Here is an 18,969-nt window from a genome sequence, read left to right as displayed (position 1 = left end):
ATGGGAATCTTAATATGCCTTTCTGGTAGTAATTTCCATCTGCATATACGTTGCCAGATTTGCCTGGTCTTGGGGTCCTCTTGGATGTTGATACTTGGTGCCTGGTGATATTTTCCCACTTGAAATCTGAGCAGCAACACCAAGTGTGAATGTTTATGTGGACATGGCATCTGCATTCTTAATTGCACAAGTGTTCTTAAACATGCTATATTGACAATCTTTCTAACATATTTAGGACAAAATCTAGCCAAATATACCAAACATGAAAACATTGATAAATTAGTTTGTTAACATTAGAAAACTTTTCACCTAAGGCTGTGATTATAGTGAAACAAGGATTTATTTCCTTGAAAAGACGAAAGGTACTTTTTATTTCAGCCATTTAACGAGAGGTAAGGACCTATTTATTATTTAATATAAATACTTATAAATATGTCACAAATAATAAAATGTCAAACTATAGGGGTACAGATGTTATTAACCGGAACCAACTTTTCGGTTTGGAGAACTAACGACACAGCTGCTAATTTTCCCGCTCATTCTTGTCTTGGCTCCCACCCTATAAAACCCTCGATCATAACCCATTCTCAAGCTCTCCTGAATCCCAAACACAGAAAGAAAATAAAAGAAAGAAAAAAAATAATCATCGATTGAAAGAAGAAATGATGGGTAGGTGGGTTTATGTTGTTCTTGTAATCTCTTTGATTCTGTCATTGAGAAACCCAAAGAGATTCGATACACAAACAATAACAGATGATGAGTTAACTCATCCAAGTTTATCCATTTTCCTTCAAAGATCCCATTTCAATATAAGTCAAGGTCATGAACTTCGTCTTGAGTATGATTACTATAGAGACAAATGTCCTGATGCTGAAAAGATAGTGAGGTCAAAAATGGCCCAACTTTACTCGCAGGATAAACAAGTTCCCGCAAATTTGTTGCGCCTATTCTTCCACGACTGCTTCATCATGGTATATCATTTTAATCTTTTGGTCACAATTCTTGGGTTTCTGTAGCTTTCTCTCCAATGGCTTCTGTTCTTTTGCACTAAGTTGCTTTGCCGCTTCTTTTTCCGTATTCTTGTAAGGATTTTCTTCTCTTTGATCCTTTCTAATGATCTTCCTTTTCTAATCTTTTGCCTTTAGTAGTTCTTTATGAGTATTAATTTCATCCCACTTGATCTTTTCTGGGTTTGTTCGTTTCCATGACTGCTCCATCATGGTGTATTCTTATCTTTTTCGATTCTTGGATTGATGTCAATTTATTTCCTATGGGTTCTGTTCTATTGATCATATTTTTGCTTTTCTCCCTCTTTTTTTTTTTTTTTAATTCTTGTTGGCTTTTGTTCTGGGTTCTTGAAAGGGTTCTGTTCCCTTTGGTCTGCTGTAATGTGCTTCTTTTTCCTTTTTCAATTTCTATAAATGAGCATTAAGTTTTCGATTCGAAATATTTTCCTAATTTCAGGTGGGTTTGTTCTTTTCTTATTGCTGAAATGGTTGATTACCATAATATTCTTTATAGTTTTTATTTGGTTGGGTTTCATCTTTTCTCAATTTCATGATGTTAGGCCTGAACAGACGTATTCATTGGTAAATTTTGCCTTCCATTTTGATTTTTTTAGTCCTGAACTTTTGTTAGCTCATGATTTTGCTGTTAATTGTTTGTGTCGTTCTGGTGTTTCTTTGAACCAGGGCTGTGATGCTTCGGTGTTCTTAGATGATAGCAACGGCAATGAGAGCCATCCAATAGAGAGGCAGGCGATTCCCAGCCAAACTCTCAAGGGCTTTGACAAAATTAATCTGATCAAGGAAGAGCTTGAAGAGGCTTGTCCAGGGATGGTTTCGTGTGCCGACGCACTAGCACTTGCCACCAGAGATGGCATCCTTTTGGTAAGCTTTAATTCTCAGCTATTACTTTGTGTCTGTTCCCCATCCCCCCCCCCCCCCCCCCCCTTCCGCTTTTTTCCTCCTCTAATTGGGGGGGGGGGGGGGGGGAGGGGGTGGGGGGGAATACAACCTGAAGATGCCTAAAAACATGTTGTTTGAATACTCCGTGGTTATGAACCCCGAACAGTGAAAGAGATTTTATAGCTTGCTTTTGGGTAGAATTTTTCTGTATACTTGGAAAGTTCTGGCAGTGACCTTTCCATTTCTTTGTGGAAGGATAATTAGTAATTCCAGAAGATGAATGCTCTCACGACATACTTTATATGTCTCTTTTATGTCTTTGCTAAGGGTTTGGGACAACTCTGAAAACTGAAATCAGTAACTTAAATATTATTAAGGTATCTCAACTTTGGTATGGTCTTATTAGACAATTTAGAAAATTTTTAAGAATTCAATTATTGGTATCTGGTTCAACTAGGCACTAGCTGCTGTGATTGTTATGCTGCAGCTGCTGCTTTTAAATTTGCTGTTTTCTATAATTGAAATGAAAAAACATTTGGTTCAACTTACACTTGTCGAATCCAAAAGGGGAAAACCTTTAAACTATTTTGAAGTACCGATTCTTCTTTATGTTGAACGATATTAATGGATTCTGTTGGACTAAATACCGTAGAAAATTTAAGCATATGCTAGACTTGATGTGGATCTGATGGGGCAATATCAGGACTCATAGGTTGATATGGCTATCAAGTGCTATAGGATCAGCATAACTTTTCCAGTGTGACTCTTACTTATTGCTGAACTTTTAACAGAAGTAGGCTTCAAAACTGAAAAATATCATTATTACATAATATATGAAAACTCTTTGGAGATATCTATTGTGTTATTTTTCTTCAACTTCACTGGGTACTATCCTTTTAATTACTTGCAAATCACTTGATGTCCTATGATTCTGTTATTTGCAGGTTTCTTTCTTAAAATTCTTGTAATTTATTCTTCTCTCTCTCAATCTGTCTCACCCTTTTTCTTCAGCTGATTACAGCTCATATGATTCCATCGGCATGGTTTCTGACCTTAGAATCAAATTCATCTCTGCCAAATGATTGAATAGTCGGTTAATTCTTTTGTTTTGAAAATTTTGAAAAAAGACTATATACATTTTCTTTCTTTTTACCTGTTAGTAAGGTTTCCCTCAGTTTTTCTTGGTTATGTTGTCCTTTTTAAGTTTCATATTTCTCTTGATACCTATTTATGCTATTGGGTTAGCATATGCTTATTTTTCATTGTTATTTAAGCACTCCAATGTTTGTGCAATGAAAGAACAGGCTGGTGGCCCATACTATCCAGTATTTACGGGCAGAAGAGACAGCATTAGATCGTACTTTCAGGAAGCTACTGCTGAGATACCAGGACCTGATGATGATCTTAACAAGATTCTTCACCTGTTCTCGCTCAGAGGTTTCAGTCCAAGAGAAACAGTCAGTCTAATAGGTACTCTTTCTATGCTTCTTCCTCCATCTCTTGTGTATCATAAAGTAAATTAATGCTAAAACATTCGAATTAGAATCATAATTTGAATTTGATATTTTTTGTTATCTGAAGGGGCTCATAACATTGGAAAAATCAGTTGTCAATTCATTAGAAACCGCCTCTATGACTTTTTGGGGACAGGTCAGCCAGATCCTACCATGTCTGATGATTTTTTAGTTGAAATGAGGGTTCTTTGTGGGGATGGCAACCAAACTAGTCTTCATGGCTCTCCTGCTCCTGCTTCTGCGCCTGCTCCAATGAGATCTAGTGGAATGCGTGAGTCAACTCTAGGAATGAATTACTATCAGAGATTATCAACTTCCATCTCATCTGGGGCAGGTTTTGACGCACATTACTATCAGAATTTGCTGAGAGGGAGAGGACTTCTCCATGCTGATCAGCAATTGATGGCTGAGGAGAAGACTGCAAAGCTGGTCTGGGCATATGCATCAGACTGTGGAACAGCCTACAGAACAGACTTTGCCAGGGTTATGTTGAAGATGTCAAACCTTGGTGTCTTGTCCGGATCCCAAGGTCAGGTCCGAACAAACTGCTCCTTGTCACTTAACAGTTCTTAAACCATCAAAGCCTTGCCCCTGCATGGCTGCGTACTCTGAGGCTTTTTTGCTTTTTGATTAGCTGAATTCACTACTGACAGGGAAGTTCATATCTGGGTAACCATCTAATGACTGTGCTGTATATTGCTACTTGTATCATGCTTTACAGAGGAACAATTGCCATCAACTTTCAAAGAATTCGGATTTTCTGGTAGTAGTGACTTGAGAGTGTTATAAATACATAAATAAGCCGATATGTCATAAACACATAACCAACCTTGGAAGAGGCCAAGTTGTATGGTCTGTCTTGAGCAAACACTTTGTCTTCATCTTTGTTTGCCCCTTTTTCACTGTTTTGCATTCCTGTTATTTATTTTTATTCACCGCTAAGGGTAGATATGAATTTTTCTTTTTTCTTTTTTCTTTTTTAAATATAAGCACGAGATATATATAATGCAGTTTATAAAAGCCTACCTCAATTCAAAAATTAGTGTAAGAGTTGAGGATTATCTAAGTTTTATATACTTTACATAGGTTTAATATCCAGTTGATTTAGGATATTTTTCCTAATACTATTAGGATGCATGCTGGCAAGTAGCTCTCATTTTGGCCAATAAATGTCCACCTAGGCATTTATGGTTTTGTAAATCTATTTACCTCTCTTAGAGAAACTAAAAAGAGATTGACACAGGCAAATATATTCTAAATTGATTAGAAACATTTTTAAGTAATCTAACAAAATTAGATTTTACAATTCTTTTGGTTTTGGGCACGAATCAGGTTTCCTTCCATTATTTGACTACCAGTATTTTGTGCCTGCTTATTCTCAAAATATCGAGGTACTTGTCAGGGTATTTCTGTAATCAGACCTTACCAGAAACAAAAAATAAGCATGCCAATTTTCTGGTAGCCCTTATTGGATGGAATGGATTGAATCCAATTCAAGTACGACAGGTCCAAGAGAAAAATTGGCACCGGCAACAAGGCCATGAGCGTGCCATATTGACAGCCTCTCTATTCTTTTACGTGAAACTTGGGTTGGGTCACAATCAATAGTTCAAAGATCATCGCACGTGCGGCACGTATGCCATACAATCCCGTGTCAAAATTCACTCACGTCACGCAAAAAAGATCTTAGAAGCAAAAACAAAACAAGCGAAAAAAAAGAAAAATCAGAGCATGTAAATTCATATGATTCATTAGAAGAGCGCCACGTATTTGGTTACAAAACCACATCCACTCCCTCTAAAAACCTCACACAAGTTCCTTCACTGGCCTTCAAATTCTGTTCCAAACAATTCTTTCTTTCAAGGTACCCGCTTCTGCTATATTTACCCTTTTGTTTTAGTCATCAAATTAGTTCTTTTGATTGACACTATTATTTATTTGATTCTCTTGATTCATCACAAGTAAGAATTTCATTGATTTGACATATGATTATAAATTTTATGCATTAGTAAGTGGTTCTGCTACAATAGTGAACGTGACCCAGATGGGTAATTTAAAAACTGCTTCATGGGTTATGCTTGAAATTTCAAGTCTCTCATGCTTGTTATAATCGCTGTCATTCCTTTCCATTCCTTGTTTTAGCAGAAGAAGTTGAATTAAATGAATCAGCTGTAGTTTTATTCTATTGTTGATTTCTTGGGGGATGTGTTTTGATTTCTGAATGTGCTGTTTGTCTTAATTTTTTTTTTTTTTTGGATTTTCCGTATTTTAGTTCCTGCTAATGGGCTTGTTTTGTTTCTACAGATGGCAGCTTCATCAGCTTGCCTTGTAGGGAATATTTTGACAACACACAAGACTAAAACAAATTTGAGCAAGGACTTCCATGGTAGGCATCTTCTGTTTAACTCGAGTTTTCGATCATTGGAAAAGAAGCCAAAAGTAGCCGTTGTAAAGGCATCTTTGAGCCAGAAGCAGCATGAAGGAAGAAGAGGGTTTCTTAAGAAGCTGCTTGGAAATGTTGGAGTTGGTACTGCTTTGTTGGGGAGTGGGAAAGCCTATGCCGATGAACAGGGGGTTTCTTCCTCTAGGATGTCTTACTCTAGGTTCTTGGAGTATCTTGATAAGGACAGGGTGAAGAAGGTTGATTTGTTTGAGAATGGTACCATAGCTATTGTGGAGGCTATTTCCCCTGAGTTGGGTAACCGGGTGCAACGAGTTCGCGTTCAACTTCCAGGTCTAAGTCAGGAGCTTCTCCAGAAATTCAGGGAGAAGAACATTGATTTTGCTGCCCATAATGCTCAAGAGGACTCAGGATCATTGTTGTTTAACTTGATTGGGAATCTGGCTTTCCCACTTATCTTAATTGGAGGGCTGTTCCTTCTCTCAAGGCGTTCATCTGGTGGAATGGGCGGTCCTGGTGGGCCTGGTTTCCCCCTTGCCTTTGGTCAGTCCAAAGCTAAATTCCAGATGGAACCAAATACTGGTGTGACATTTGATGATGTTGCCGGAGTTGATGAGGCAAAACAAGATTTCATGGAAGTGGTGGAGTTCCTTAAGAAGCCCGAGAGATTTACAGCTATTGGAGCTCGTATTCCAAAGGGTGTTCTTCTCGTTGGTCCTCCAGGAACTGGGAAGACTCTTCTTGCCAAGGCAATTGCTGGTGAAGCCGGTGTTCCATTTTTCTCCATATCAGGTTCTGAGTTTGTTGAGATGTTTGTTGGTGTCGGTGCATCTAGAGTCCGAGATCTTTTCAAGAAGGCCAAAGAGAATGCTCCTTGCATTGTATTTGTGGATGAAATTGATGCCGTTGGAAGACAAAGAGGAACTGGAATTGGAGGAGGGAATGATGAAAGAGAGCAGACCCTTAACCAGCTTTTGACAGAAATGGATGGTTTTGAGGGTAATACTGGTATCATTGTGATTGCTGCAACTAACAGGGCGGACATTCTTGATTCTGCCTTATTGAGGCCTGGACGTTTTGATAGACAGGTAAAACATGTCAGCTTATCCTTAATGCTCTGGTTTCTTAAAACACATTCTCAATATAAAGATCCATTGTAGGTTACTGTTGATGTTCCTGACATTCGAGGAAGAACAGAGATATTAAAGGTTCACGGTAGCAACAAGAAGTTTGATGCAGATGTGTCTCTTGATGTGATAGCCATGAGAACACCTGGGTTCAGTGGTGCTGACCTTGCAAACCTCTTAAATGAGGCTGCTATATTGGCTGGACGACGTGGGAAAGCTGCTATTTCATCTAAAGAGATTGATGATTCGATTGATAGGATTGTGGCTGGAATGGAAGGAACTGTCATGACAGATGGGAAGAGTAAAAGTCTTGTTGCATACCATGAAGTTGGCCACGCAATATGCGGGTAAGTAGGATTATTTTTATTTATTTGTCTTTTATGAAATTTATCAGATGAATTATAATAAGGCCTTTGATTAATCTTCAGTTTAAGCCGATCCATAGTTTTAGCTTGCGAAAGTTTTATGCTATTATGTTAGATATAATGGTATATAATTGATGGAAATCATCTCAATGAACTTACCATTTGGCACAACTAAGGTGCCTTGATTGTGTTATTTATGTGATAGTGGTTAGTTAAATTGGTGGTCAATGAATTTTTTGAATCTCTAAGGAAGAGTCTAAAAATTATATTTTCTACTAAACCTGACTATAGTTAATAGTATGAAACTTGTATAAATATGAGATAAAGTTTTCCAATTAAAATATGATTTTGGTTATTGCTTGGTGGAAGTTTTGGATGGTAGACTAGCAAATCCTTTACTTTGATAAGAAGTTTTGGATGGTTGGTTACAGAACCTTTGCTTTGATGAAGGTAGCATCTAGCCTGAATTCCTGGTCAAACATACAAAAAACTGCCAGTTAGGCTGAAAAGCATTGTCATGATACCAATGGGAGTACATGTTCATGTTTAAAAGTTTGCGCTTGCATCATATATACAATGCAGTAAGTTGAAGCTAGACTATGTACTACTTTTAGAGTCATCTTATAAGAATGTGGGTAGATTTGCTAATGCAGCATTCTTATTTTGACAAGCACTCTTTGTAAGCACAGTAAAGTTTGCTACAGGAATGTAAGCAGGACTTAACGAGCAATCCATCAATCTCCTCTTACCCTTCTTCATTCCTCTGTTTTCATCTATAATCGATTTTTTTTCTTCCATCTGTTCTTCTTTTCCTGAGATCATCTTTAGGCTTTGTTAGATGTCTGTTTTGCTACTATCTAGTTGTTTTAAGAACTTATGGAATTGTTTTACTTTCTTTTGGTTCCAGAACTTTGACTCCTGGACACGATCCCGTTCAAAAAGTCACCCTTGTTCCACGTGGTCAGGCAAGAGGTCTTACCTGGTTCATCCCTTCAGATGACCCCACCTTGATATCGAAGCAGCAGCTCTTTGCAAGAATTGTTGGTGGACTCGGTGGTAGAGCTGCTGAGGAAGTGATTTTTGGAGGGCCTGAAGTGACAACAGGAGCAGCTGGTGATTTGCAGCAGATCACTGGTTTGGCCAAACAGGTAATTTAATAATCCTATTTTTGCCTTCTCCTTCAATTATTCCTCCAACAGTTTTCAATAAAATTTTGGCACATTATTTTTTTTTCTTTTTGCAGATGGTAACCACATTTGGAATGTCTGAAATTGGCCCATGGTCGCTCATGGACGGATCACAGAGTGGTGATGTCATCATGAGAATGATGGCAAGGAACTCAATGTCTGAGAAGCTTGCTGAAGACATTGATGCTGCAGTCAAGAGACTATCAGACCGTGCCTATGAGATTGCGTTGAGCCAAATAAGGAACAACCGTGAAGCCATTGACAAGATCGTGGAAGTTCTTCTTGAGAAGGAAACAATGTCAGGGGATGAATTCCGGGCAATCCTCTCAGAGTTTGTCGAAATCCCAGCTGAAAATAGGGTCCCTCCAGCTGTTCCAGCACCATTATCTGTATCTGTTTGAGTGGCATTAATATTATCCATACTTGAAATTTCAGCCACTCTTTGAACGCATACACTTGAATGTATAATACTCTGTATTCTTGATCAAATGTAAGTAGGATTGTACACTAACTCAAAAAGTCATGATTGAGTAAATTTCTAAAGTTTTGCTCCTGATTTTTGAAGCATAAAATCTCAGCGTTATCCACAGGTGCAGACTAATTATCGTAATAAGTTTCGGAATCATACGAAATCAGCTCAACTTAAAAACAGTATCAGTACATGTCTTGCCTTCGTTTTTTCTCCAAGACTGCCACGGAAGTAGTCGCAAATTTCATTGACTCAACAAAAGAATTTATCAACTTATGCTCAAAAGGACACATAAAGGAAGCCTTCAACAGATTCAAATCTGAAATATGGTCAGACCCAACTCTCTTCTCTCATCTAATCCAATCATGCACGCTCAAAAAATCACTTTCATTTTCAAAACAGCTTCACTCTTTGATAGTCACATCTGGGTGTTCCTCAAACAATTTCATTTGCAATCACTTGCTCAACATGTACTCAAAAATTGGGCAATTACAAACAGCTGTTACCCTGTTTGGTGTCATGCCGAGGAGAAATATCATGTCTTGTAACATTATGATCAATGCGAATGTGCAGAGCGGTGATTTGGAGGGTGCACGGAAAGTGTTTGATGGGATGACTAAGAGAAATATTGCAACCTGGAATGCCATGGTTGCGGGATTGGTTCAGTTTGAGTTTAATGAGGAGGGTTTAAGATTACTAAGTGAAATGCATCAAGTTGGTTTTTTGCCTGATGAGTTTACTTTAGGTAGTGTTTTGCGGGGGTGTGCTGGTTTGAGAGGGTTAGATGCTGGGAGGCAAATTCATTGTTATGTAATGAAAGGTGGGTTTGAGCTGGATTTGGTTGTTGGGAGTTCATTGGCTCATATGTATATGAAAAGTGGAAGCTTGGTAGAAGGAGAGAAGGTGATTAGATTGATGCCTATCCGCAATGTGATTGCTTGGAACACACTCATTGCCGGAAAAGCTCAAAATGGGCATGCTGAGGATGTTTTGGATCAATATAATTTGATGAGAATGGTAGGATTTAGGCCTGACAAGATTACGTTTGTGAGTGTGATTAGTTCATGTTCAGAATTGGCAACATTAGGTCAAGGTCAGCAGATTCATGCTGAAGTGGTTAAAGCTGGGGCTAGTTTGGATGTTGGGGTGATTAGTTCGTTAATTAGCATGTATTCAAGGTGCGGTTGTTTGGATGATTCAATGAAAGCCTTTCTGGAATGTGAATATTCGGATGTTGTTTTGTGGAGCTCGATGATTGCTGCTTATGGATTTCATGGAAAAGGAGAGGAAGCTATCAATTTGTTTGAGCAGATGGAGCAGAAAGAATTCGAGGCAAATGATGTTACTTTTGTGAGCTTGCTGTATGCTTGCAGTCATTGTGGTCTGAAGGAAAAAGGGATGGAATTCTTTGATTTGATGGTAAAGAAGTATCGTCTGAAGCCTAGATTAGAACATTATACATGTGTGGTTGACCTACTTGGCCGTTGTGGTTGTTTAGATGAAGCAGAGGCTCTGATAAGAAACATGCCTGTCAAAGCCGATACTATCATATGGAAAACTTTGTTATCTGCATGTAAAATCCATAAGAGTACTGATATGGCTGGAAGAATCGCTGAAGAAGTTCTTAAGCTTAATCCTCGGGATGCGGCTCCTTATGTGCTGCTTTCTAACATTCATGCTTCTGCTAAGAGGTGGCAGGGTGTTTCCGAGTTGAGAGAGGCCATGAGAGAGAGGAATGTGAAGAAGGAACCAGGTGTAAGCTGGTTAGAAATAAAGAATCAAGTTCATCAGTTTACCATGGGCGACAAATCTCATCCAAGTTCGATGGAGATTGATTTGTATTTGGAAGAACTAACATCAGAGATGAAGCTACGGGGCTATGTACCTGATACCGGCGCTGATATGCATGACATGGACAATGAGGAAAAGGAATATAATTTGAAACACCATAGTGAAAAGCTTGCAATTGCGTTTGCTCTGATGAACACACCCACGGGTGTACCAATAAGGGTGATGAAGAACTTGCGCGTCTGCAGTGATTGCCATGTTGCTATTAAGTACATTTCAGCAATTAAAAACAGAGAAATTATTGTTCGAGATGCCAGTAGATTTCATCATTTCAGAAATGGGAAATGCTCTTGTGGAGATTACTGGTAAGAAGATGATTCATTGCTCTCATAGTTGTAAGCTCTACTGCCAAAAGATTGGTTTTGTAAACTTTATATCAAAAAGGAAATAAAAGAGTATTCATACTTCTTTGATTACCAATTTCAAGCTGAATTAGGAAAAGTCCTTTTCTTTTCTTGTGATGTTTTTCCATATCCAGAAAATTGATTATGAAATTTACAAACATACTTAATTTGTTTTGAATTATTAAATTTAGTCAAATATAAGAATCGGGTTTAGACCAGTTCTATTACACGGCAGACCGAATGTTTGAACTCATTTAGAGCGGTCTAAGCATTTTTTTAAATAATAGTTTGACTCAAATAATAATTTATTTAGATTATGCCCAAAAGCAGTGAAGAAAATAAGGCTGTAGGTTGTCTTCAATCTTAAAATGTTAATTGACCTGTTTTAGGCCAAGCATGCATGGGAAAGTCTGATATCAGTTTCAGTTGCTTTTCTAGTTTTTACTTTTATATGTTTGCTTTTGTGGAAGTCATAAACGCTTCGTCAAAGTCTCAAAGACGTGTTGGACAATAATTATAGCTGGCAAATGGCAATCACGACACTTTCAAGAAATAATCATGAAATGATACAAATTTAATATTTAATAAGTCTTTCATTAAATTAAATATAACTTAAAAGATTGTCTAATTAGTATTCCCTGATTGTATGAATCCTTAAGATGATATGCATATATTATGTCCATTCTTTAGTGTGCGATGTTGCTCATGTGAGATATTAATACGCGAACACGTCGTTTGCTTCAAATTCATGTCACCTTAATCTTTTTCGCTGCCTTTTCGCTTCAAATTCATGTCTCCTTTACTTAACACATCTGAAAGAAGAAAAAGTTGTTAAGACCTTATGCGGAAGTTGTTGGGAGAAAAAAAAGAAAAAGAAAAGAAATTTCATGTGGCTATCCCTTCACTTTGATTTTCTTAATTATTTAATTCACAAAAGCACAATTGTCCTATTTTAAGAATAAACAGTAAAAAAAAAAAAAAAGAAAGGCGAATAACAAAGGGAATAAAAGTGGAGAGAAATTCGAAACATTATTAGGCACGTACAGGGTCACATGGATGACAGATAATTGGTCAAATAGGATAAAGTTACCGCTGAGAAAAATTATGATAATCAGTAAGTTGTAATTGGACAATAAAAGGCATACTGAGACATGAATATACTTTTCCATGAATCATCAAATAGAGACGAATGACATTTATGTAGCTTGCTTGACTTAAAATGTCTTCGTGACCCTTTTTTCTCATCTCTCTCACCCAATTCCAAACACACGGATCATGGCTAGCTGCAGCCTCCGCTGCTTGTTTCCCATTCTCTCCATTCTTATTAGCTTACACATCATCCCAACTTCGGCTGCAACAACGGGAAATTGTTCCGTAAGGGCCAGCAACATTTACTGTTTGGATTCAGGCCTTCCCTGTACATGGTACAACAACAATTCTGTCATCATGAATGGATGGCAGATGAGAGTATTCCTCTTATTACAGGACGCCGGTGATTTTGATTTTTATTGTGGGTTTTACTGCAATGGCACCTGCAACTCTTATGTTTTTTCAGTTGTTGCCGTTGGAGAAAACGATCACAGAGTGGTCTGGTCAGCTAACAAAGACCGCCCGGTAAAAGCAAACGCGATGGTGCAGCTAAAGACGGACGGTTTGGTGCTGAGAGATTCGGATGGCACCCAGATATGGGCGAGCAACCACTCAGGTAACTCCATTCACTGGATGAACCTTGACCCGGATGGAAATCTTGCTCTCTCTAACAATGAAAGCAAAATAATTTGGAAATCCTCAGCAGAAAAGATATCACTGAGTCCACCAAATCCCTCCATCACTCCAAACGGAACATTAACACCAGACGGAAATGCAGCCTACATCACTCCAACATACATCGCTCCAACATACATCACTCCAACAAACCGAACATCAACACCAGAAGGAAATGTACCCTACATCACTCCAACAAACCGAACATCAACACCAGAAGGAAATGTACCCTACATCACTCCAACAAACGGAACATTAGCACCAGAAGGAAATGCACCACCACCTGTGACAGGCATAGCACCAACAGAAGAGAACAGGCCAAAATCACCCAAAAAAGGAGGAACAAAATTGGTGGCGGTAGTAGCAGGATCAACCGCTGGTGGGCTTCTGATTATCTGTATTGTAATTGTGTTGTATATTGTGAAAGTTCGGAAGAACGTAGAGGAGGAGGAACATTTGGAAGATGACATGAAACAAGTTCCTGGATTACCTGTGAGGTTTTCATATGAAGATTTACAGATTGCGACCGAAGATTTTAAAGAGAGAATTGGAGGAGGGGGGTTTGGAACTGTGTTCAAGGGAGTTTTAAAAGACGGCAGTAAAATTGCTGTAAAGCGTCTGGATAGAATGGAGCAGGGGATGAGGGAGTTCGTAGCAGAAGTTGAGACCATCGGTAGCTTGCATCATTTCAATCTTGTGAGATTGATTGGCTTTTGCGTAGAGAAATCCTGCAGGCTTCTTGTTTATGAGTACATGAGCAATGGCTCCTTGGAAAAATGGATTTTTGTCAGAGATCCGAGACCTTGTCTTGACTGGCAAACTAGGAAGAAAATAATACTTGATGTAGCCAAAGGATTGACTTATCTTCATGAAGATTGCCGGAGAAGAGTGGCACATCTTGATATAAAGCCACAAAATATTCTCTTGGATGAAAATTTCAATGCCAAGGTTTCTGATTTTGGGTTGGCTCAGCTAATCGAGAGAGACGAGAGCCTAGTGCAGGCAACAATGAGAGGAACTCCAGGATACATTGCTCCGGAATGGAGGAAATCAAAAATCAGTGTCAAAGTTGACATATATAGCTTCGGAATTGTACTTCTTGAAGTGGTCAGTGCTCGGAGAAACTTAGATCGTTCGCGATCAGAATCTAGCTGCCATCTCCTCAGACTGCTGCAGGAGAAGGCCAAGGAGGACAGACTGTTTGACATCGTGGAAAATTTCGGCGAAGAGGTGGAAAATCATAGGGATGAAATGATAAGAATGATTAAGATTGGAGCCTGGTGTTTGCAGAATGATCCCGGAAAAAGGCCGTCAATGTCAACCGTGGTGAAGGTGTTGGAAGGAGTAATGGAAGTAGTTGCAAACATCAGTTACAAATTTGCACAAGCAATGCCATATGTTTCCATTGTCAATAGTGATCATATCTCCTCCAGGCCAACAGAATCTGTTCTTTCTAATCCTAGATGAACATTCATTTTCAGCCACATTCATCATTGAGATTTGAGTGCAGGCCAAATTCATTAATGAGTATGAGATCCACTGTTTTGTATTCATGAGATTTGATTTTTAAGCTTGTTTTGAGTTCTGTTAATTGTACATTGTGCCATTTTTCTCCTTTGGCATTTCATTGTAGTATGCCTGATATGCTTCTTTTTTTTTTATTTTTTTTCCTTCACTATCTGTTAGAATTGTAATGGAGAAAAAGAACCAGCATTTTATATTTATCACTTGAGCCAAGGATTCAAGCTTACTCATCACTTCAGCTGTGCAATAAATATTACATTTAGCTTTGATATTGCAAGCAGAAGCAGGGAACAAGGAAAAGAAAAACTGGTAGTAGCAATAGGCAATTAAATTTATAGGAACAAACTTAAACCGAAGAGAAATAGTAAAAAAGGACCTAAAATGAATCCAGAAGAAAGAAAATATGCAAAACAGTTTCATGTTTGTAGAAGGAATAAACATTAATACTTTGCTGCCAAAACAAGACACTCTGCGCAATTAACATCCTTTACTTGTTGACAAATTATTTCTAATCTCTATGTAAATGTCATTAATAAACGGATGTGCATATGCGAGGGTAAAATTGACTTTGCATTCAGATTTCTCAAAAATTATAATACAAAATTTAGGGGATCTTGATAACTATTTTCTCAAATTTTAGGAAGTATAACTATTCTTTTCTTTAAAATTCGAAGAGAAAAAAAAACACTAATTTTCAACCCCAAATATTCATCTACTAATTTTTTTAGGGCATTATAAGTGTCTGTTTGATATGACTTATCTAATGACCACAAACAAGTGTTTATTTAATTTCATAACTCTTATCATAATTTTTGTTGTTATTTGGTTTTTTTTTAGAGTTTTTAGAGCTTAAATAAATTATTTTTTTTCTACTAATAAAAGCCCAAATTTTAGGTTTTTGGGAATAGAAGTTGAAAAGTTTTTTTTTAAATATTGAAATATCCAAAATATTTTTTTTATTTATTGGATAATATTGTTTTATTTTTTCATAAAATAACTTAAAAAATTTGCCTATTAAAATAATTTCATAAATTTTTAATAAAAACTCTTATTGACTATGAAACAATTAAAATTTTTTAGATGAAAGCTTCATTTGTAAAAGTTCTATTACCAAAAACTCTGCTTAAATAAATTCTATTTGAAAAACTGTACCAAATAGAGTCTAAATCATTGATTCTCCGTTAAAAAAAGAAACAAAAAGAAAATAATTTTTATGTAATGTCCTTTTAATTTATTGAAAGATAAAATTGTAATTTAAAAGTCAGTTAACTGTGGAAATAAGACTGTAACAAGATATTTATCAAGCAAATAAATGAACAATTAGGATAAAAGAAAGAGAGATTTTACTTTACCACTACATGGATACAAAAGTATATTACCAGAGTGAAGGAGGAAAAAAAATCCATATCAAAATTAATTATAAAGATTTGCAGAGATGTGTTGAAAAAGAAAGTGGATCAATATACAAGTGGTGGGAGTTACTTTTCGGTATTATTTAGAAGGCTCTTGCTAGATTCTTGATCTTGCCAACCCAAATCCAAATCACTTCTTGGCCAAACAGGTAATTTAATAATCCTGTTTTTGCCTTCTCCGTCAATTATTCCTCCAACAATTTTCAATAAAATTTAGGCATATTTTTTTTTTCTTTTTTTCAGCAGATGGTAACCACATTTGGAATGTCTGAAATTGGCCCATGGTCCCTCGTGGACGGATCACAGAGTGGTGATGTCATCATGAGAATGATGGCAAGGAACTCAATGTCTGAGAAGCTTGCTGAAGACATCGATGCCGCAGTCAAGAGACTATCAGACCGTGCTTATGAGATTGCGTTGAGCCAAATAAGGAACAACCGTGAAGCCATTGACAAGATCGTGGAAGTTGTTCTTGAGAAGGAAACGATGTCAGGGGATGACTTCCGGGCAATCCTCTCAGAGTTTGTCGAAATCCCAGCTGAAAATAGGGTTGCTCCAGCTGTTCCAGCACCATTATCTGTATCTGCTTGAGTGGCATTAATATTGTCCATACTTGAAATTTCAGCCACTCTGAACGCATACACTTGAATGTATAATACTTTGTGTTCTTGATCAAATGTAAGCAGGATTGTACACTAAGTCATGATCGAGTAAAGTTTTGCACCTGATTTTTGAAGCATAAAATCTCAGCACTATCCACAGGTGCAGACTTTTTATCGTTATAAGTTTCGGAATCATACGAAATCAGCTCAACTTAAAAACAGTATCAGTCATGTCTTGCCCTCGTTTTTTCTCCAAGACTGCCACAGAAGTAGTTGCTCATTTCGTTGACTCAACAGAAGAATTTATCAACTTATGCTCAAAAGGACACATAAAAGAAGCCGTCAACAGATTTAAATCTGAAATATGGTCAGACCCAACTCTCTTCTCTCATCTAATCCAATCATGCACGCTCAAAAACTCACTTTCATGTTCAAAACAGCTTCACTCTTTGATCGTCACATCTGGGTGTTCCTCAAACAAGTTCATTTGCAATCACTTGCTCAACATGTACTCAAAAATTGGGCAATTACAAACAGCTGTTACCCTGTTTGGTCTCATGCCGAGGAGAAATATCATGTCTTGTAACATTATGATCAATGCGAATGTGCAGAGCGGTGATTTGGAGAGTGCACGGAAAGTGTTTGATGGGATGACTAAGAGAAATATTGCAACCTGGAATGCCATGGTTGCGGGATTGGTTCAGTTTGAGTTTAATGAGGAGGGTTTGAGATTACTAAGTGAAATGCATCAAGTTGGTTTTTTGCCTGATGAATTTACTTTAGGTAGTGTTTTGAGGGGGTGTGCTGGTTTGAGAGGGTTAGATGCTGGGAGGCAAATTCATTGTTACGTGGTGAAAGGTGGGTTTGAGCTGGATTTGGTTGCTGGGAGTTCATTGGCTCACATGTATATGAAAAGTGGAAGCTTGGTAGAAGGAGAGAAGGTGATTAGATTGATGCCTATCCGCAATGTGATTGCTTGGATCACACTCATTGCAGGAAAAGCTCAAAATGGGCTTGCTGAGGATGTCTTGGATCAATATAATTTGATGAGAATGGTAGGATTTAGGCCTGACAAGATTACATTTGTGAGTGTGATTAGTTCATGTTCGGAATTGGCAACATTAGGTCAAGGTCAGCAGATTCATGCTGAAGTGGTTAAAGCTGGGGCTAGTTTGGATGTTGGGGTGATTAGTTCGTTAATAAGCATGTATTCGAGATGTGGGTGTTTGGATGATTCAGTGAAAACTTTTCTGGAATGTGAATACTCGGATGTCGTTTTGTGGAGTTCAATGATTGCTGCTTATGGATTTCATGGAAAGGGAGAGGAAGCTATCAACTTGTTTGAGCAGATGGAGCAGAAAGAATTCGAGGCAAATGATGTTACTTTTGTGAGCTTGCTGTATGCTTGCAGTCATTGTGGTCTGAAGGAAAAAGGGATGGAATTCTTTGATTTGATGGTAAAGAAGTATCGTCGGAAGCCTAGATTAGAACATTATACATGTGTGGTTGACCTACTTGGCCGTTGTGGTTATTTAGACGAAGCAGCGGCTCTGATAAGAAACATGCCAGTCAAAGCCAATGCTATCATATGGAAAACTTTGTTATCCGCATGTAAAACCCATAAGAGTACTGATATGGCTGGAAGAATCGCTGAAGAAATTCTTGGAGTTAATCCTCAGGATGCGGCTCCTTATGTGCTGCTTTCTAACATTCATGCTTCTGCTAAGAGGTGGCAGGGTGTTTCCGAGTTTAGAGAGGCCATGAGAGAGAGGAATGTGAAGAAGGAACCAGGTGTAAGCTGGTTAGAAATAAAGAATCAAGTTCATCAGTTTACCATGGGCGACAAATCTCATCCACGTTCGATGGAGATTGATTTGTATTTGGAAGAACTAACATCAGAGATGAAGCTACGGGGCTAATGTCCCTGATACCGGCGCTGATATGCATGACATGGACAGTGAGGAAAAGGAATATAATTTGAAACACCATAGCGAAAAGCTTGCGATTGCTTTTGCTGAACACACCCGCGGGTGTACCAATAAGGGTGATGAAGAACTTGCGCGTCTGCAGTGATTGTCATGTTGCCATTAAGTACATTTCGGAAATTAAAAACAGAGAAATTATTGTTCGAGATGCCAGTAGATTTCATCATTTCAGAAACGGGAAATGCTCTTGTGGAGATTACTGGTGAGAAGATGACTCATTGCTCGATTAGTTGTAAGCTCTACCGACAAAGATTGGTTTTGTAAACTTTATATCAAAAAGGAAATAAAAGAATATTCATACTTCTTTGATTACCAATTTCAAGCTGAATTAGGAAAAGTCCTTTTCTTTTCTTTGTGATGTTTTTCCATATCCAGAAAATTGATTAAGAAATTTACAAACATATTTAATTTGTTCTGAATTATTAAATTTAGTCAACTATAAGAATCGGGTTTGAACCAGTTCTATTAAACCGCAGTTTGGATATTTCAACCCATTTAGAGCGGTCTAAGCATTTTTTTT

The 18,969-nt window shown here is 37.8% G+C and overlaps 5 protein-coding genes and 1 pseudogene across 8 annotated transcripts; all 6 read left to right on the top strand.

Annotated features, from left to right (window-relative positions):
* Window positions 1-402: 402 nt before the first annotated feature.
* On the top strand, window positions 403-4,720 carry LOC102614012 (putative Peroxidase 48). Its single transcript, XM_006469058.3, has 4 exons — window positions 403-971; window positions 1,692-1,889; window positions 3,212-3,377; window positions 3,489-4,720. Exons 1-4 carry the CDS (start codon window positions 663-665, stop codon window positions 3,992-3,994), a joined length of 1,179 nt encoding a protein of 392 aa, XP_006469121.3. The 5' UTR covers window positions 403-662; the 3' UTR covers window positions 3,995-4,720.
* A 399-nt stretch (window positions 4,721-5,119) lies between these two features.
* Window positions 5,120-16,561, top strand: LOC102623114 (ATP-dependent zinc metalloprotease FTSH 2, chloroplastic). 3 transcript variants are annotated; one of them, XR_008052548.1, is made up of 6 exons: window positions 5,120-5,285; window positions 5,726-6,910; window positions 6,983-7,296; window positions 8,222-8,462; window positions 8,558-8,971; window positions 16,522-16,561. XR_008052548.1 is itself a non-coding variant. In XM_006468917.4 (5 exons), exons 2-5 carry the CDS (start codon window positions 5,726-5,728, stop codon window positions 8,900-8,902), a joined length of 2,085 nt encoding a protein of 694 aa, XP_006468980.2. In that variant the 5' UTR covers window positions 5,120-5,285; the 3' UTR covers window positions 8,903-9,057. The 3 variants fall into 3 exon arrangements, 2 of the variants coding, with proteins under 2 accessions (XP_006468980.2, XP_006468981.2); XM_006468917.4 differs by lacking the exon at window positions 16,522-16,561 and having other exon boundaries at window positions 8,558-9,057; XM_006468918.4 differs by lacking the exon at window positions 16,522-16,561 and having other exon boundaries at window positions 5,217-5,382; window positions 8,558-9,057.
* LOC102622623 (pentatricopeptide repeat-containing protein At2g41080-like) lies at window positions 9,152-11,244 on the top strand. The gene has a single exon (XM_052435480.1). The coding sequence runs from the start codon at window positions 9,163-9,165 to the stop codon at window positions 11,125-11,127; it is 1,965 nt and encodes a 654-aa protein (XP_052291440.1). The 5' UTR covers window positions 9,152-9,162; the 3' UTR covers window positions 11,128-11,244.
* Window positions 12,300-14,716, top strand: LOC102624551 (proline-rich receptor-like protein kinase PERK3). Its single transcript, XM_006469017.4, has one exon. It carries the CDS (start codon window positions 12,438-12,440, stop codon window positions 14,391-14,393), a length of 1,956 nt encoding a protein of 651 aa, XP_006469080.2. The 5' UTR covers window positions 12,300-12,437; the 3' UTR covers window positions 14,394-14,716.
* On the top strand, window positions 15,816-16,561 carry LOC127898657 (ATP-dependent zinc metalloprotease FTSH 2, chloroplastic-like). 2 transcript variants are annotated; one of them, XM_052435482.1, is made up of 2 exons: window positions 15,816-16,011; window positions 16,106-16,561. In XM_052435482.1, exon 2 carries the CDS (start codon window positions 16,109-16,111, stop codon window positions 16,451-16,453), a length of 345 nt encoding a protein of 114 aa, XP_052291442.1. In that variant the 5' UTR covers window positions 15,816-16,011; window positions 16,106-16,108; the 3' UTR covers window positions 16,454-16,561. The 2 variants fall into 2 exon arrangements, with proteins under 2 accessions (XP_052291442.1, XP_052291441.1); XM_052435481.1 differs by having other exon boundaries at window positions 15,819-16,011; window positions 16,109-16,561.
* LOC102621735 (pentatricopeptide repeat-containing protein At2g41080-like) lies at window positions 16,546-18,868 on the top strand (annotated as a pseudogene).
* Window positions 18,869-18,969: the final 101 nt, after the last annotated feature.

This window comes from Citrus sinensis, chromosome 2 (genome assembly GCF_022201045.2).
Source record: "Citrus sinensis cultivar Valencia sweet orange chromosome 2, DVS_A1.0, whole genome shotgun sequence".
Taxonomy (NCBI): Eukaryota; Viridiplantae; Streptophyta; class Magnoliopsida; order Sapindales; family Rutaceae; genus Citrus; species Citrus sinensis.
This window is presented reverse-complemented; position numbering and strand designations above follow the sequence as displayed.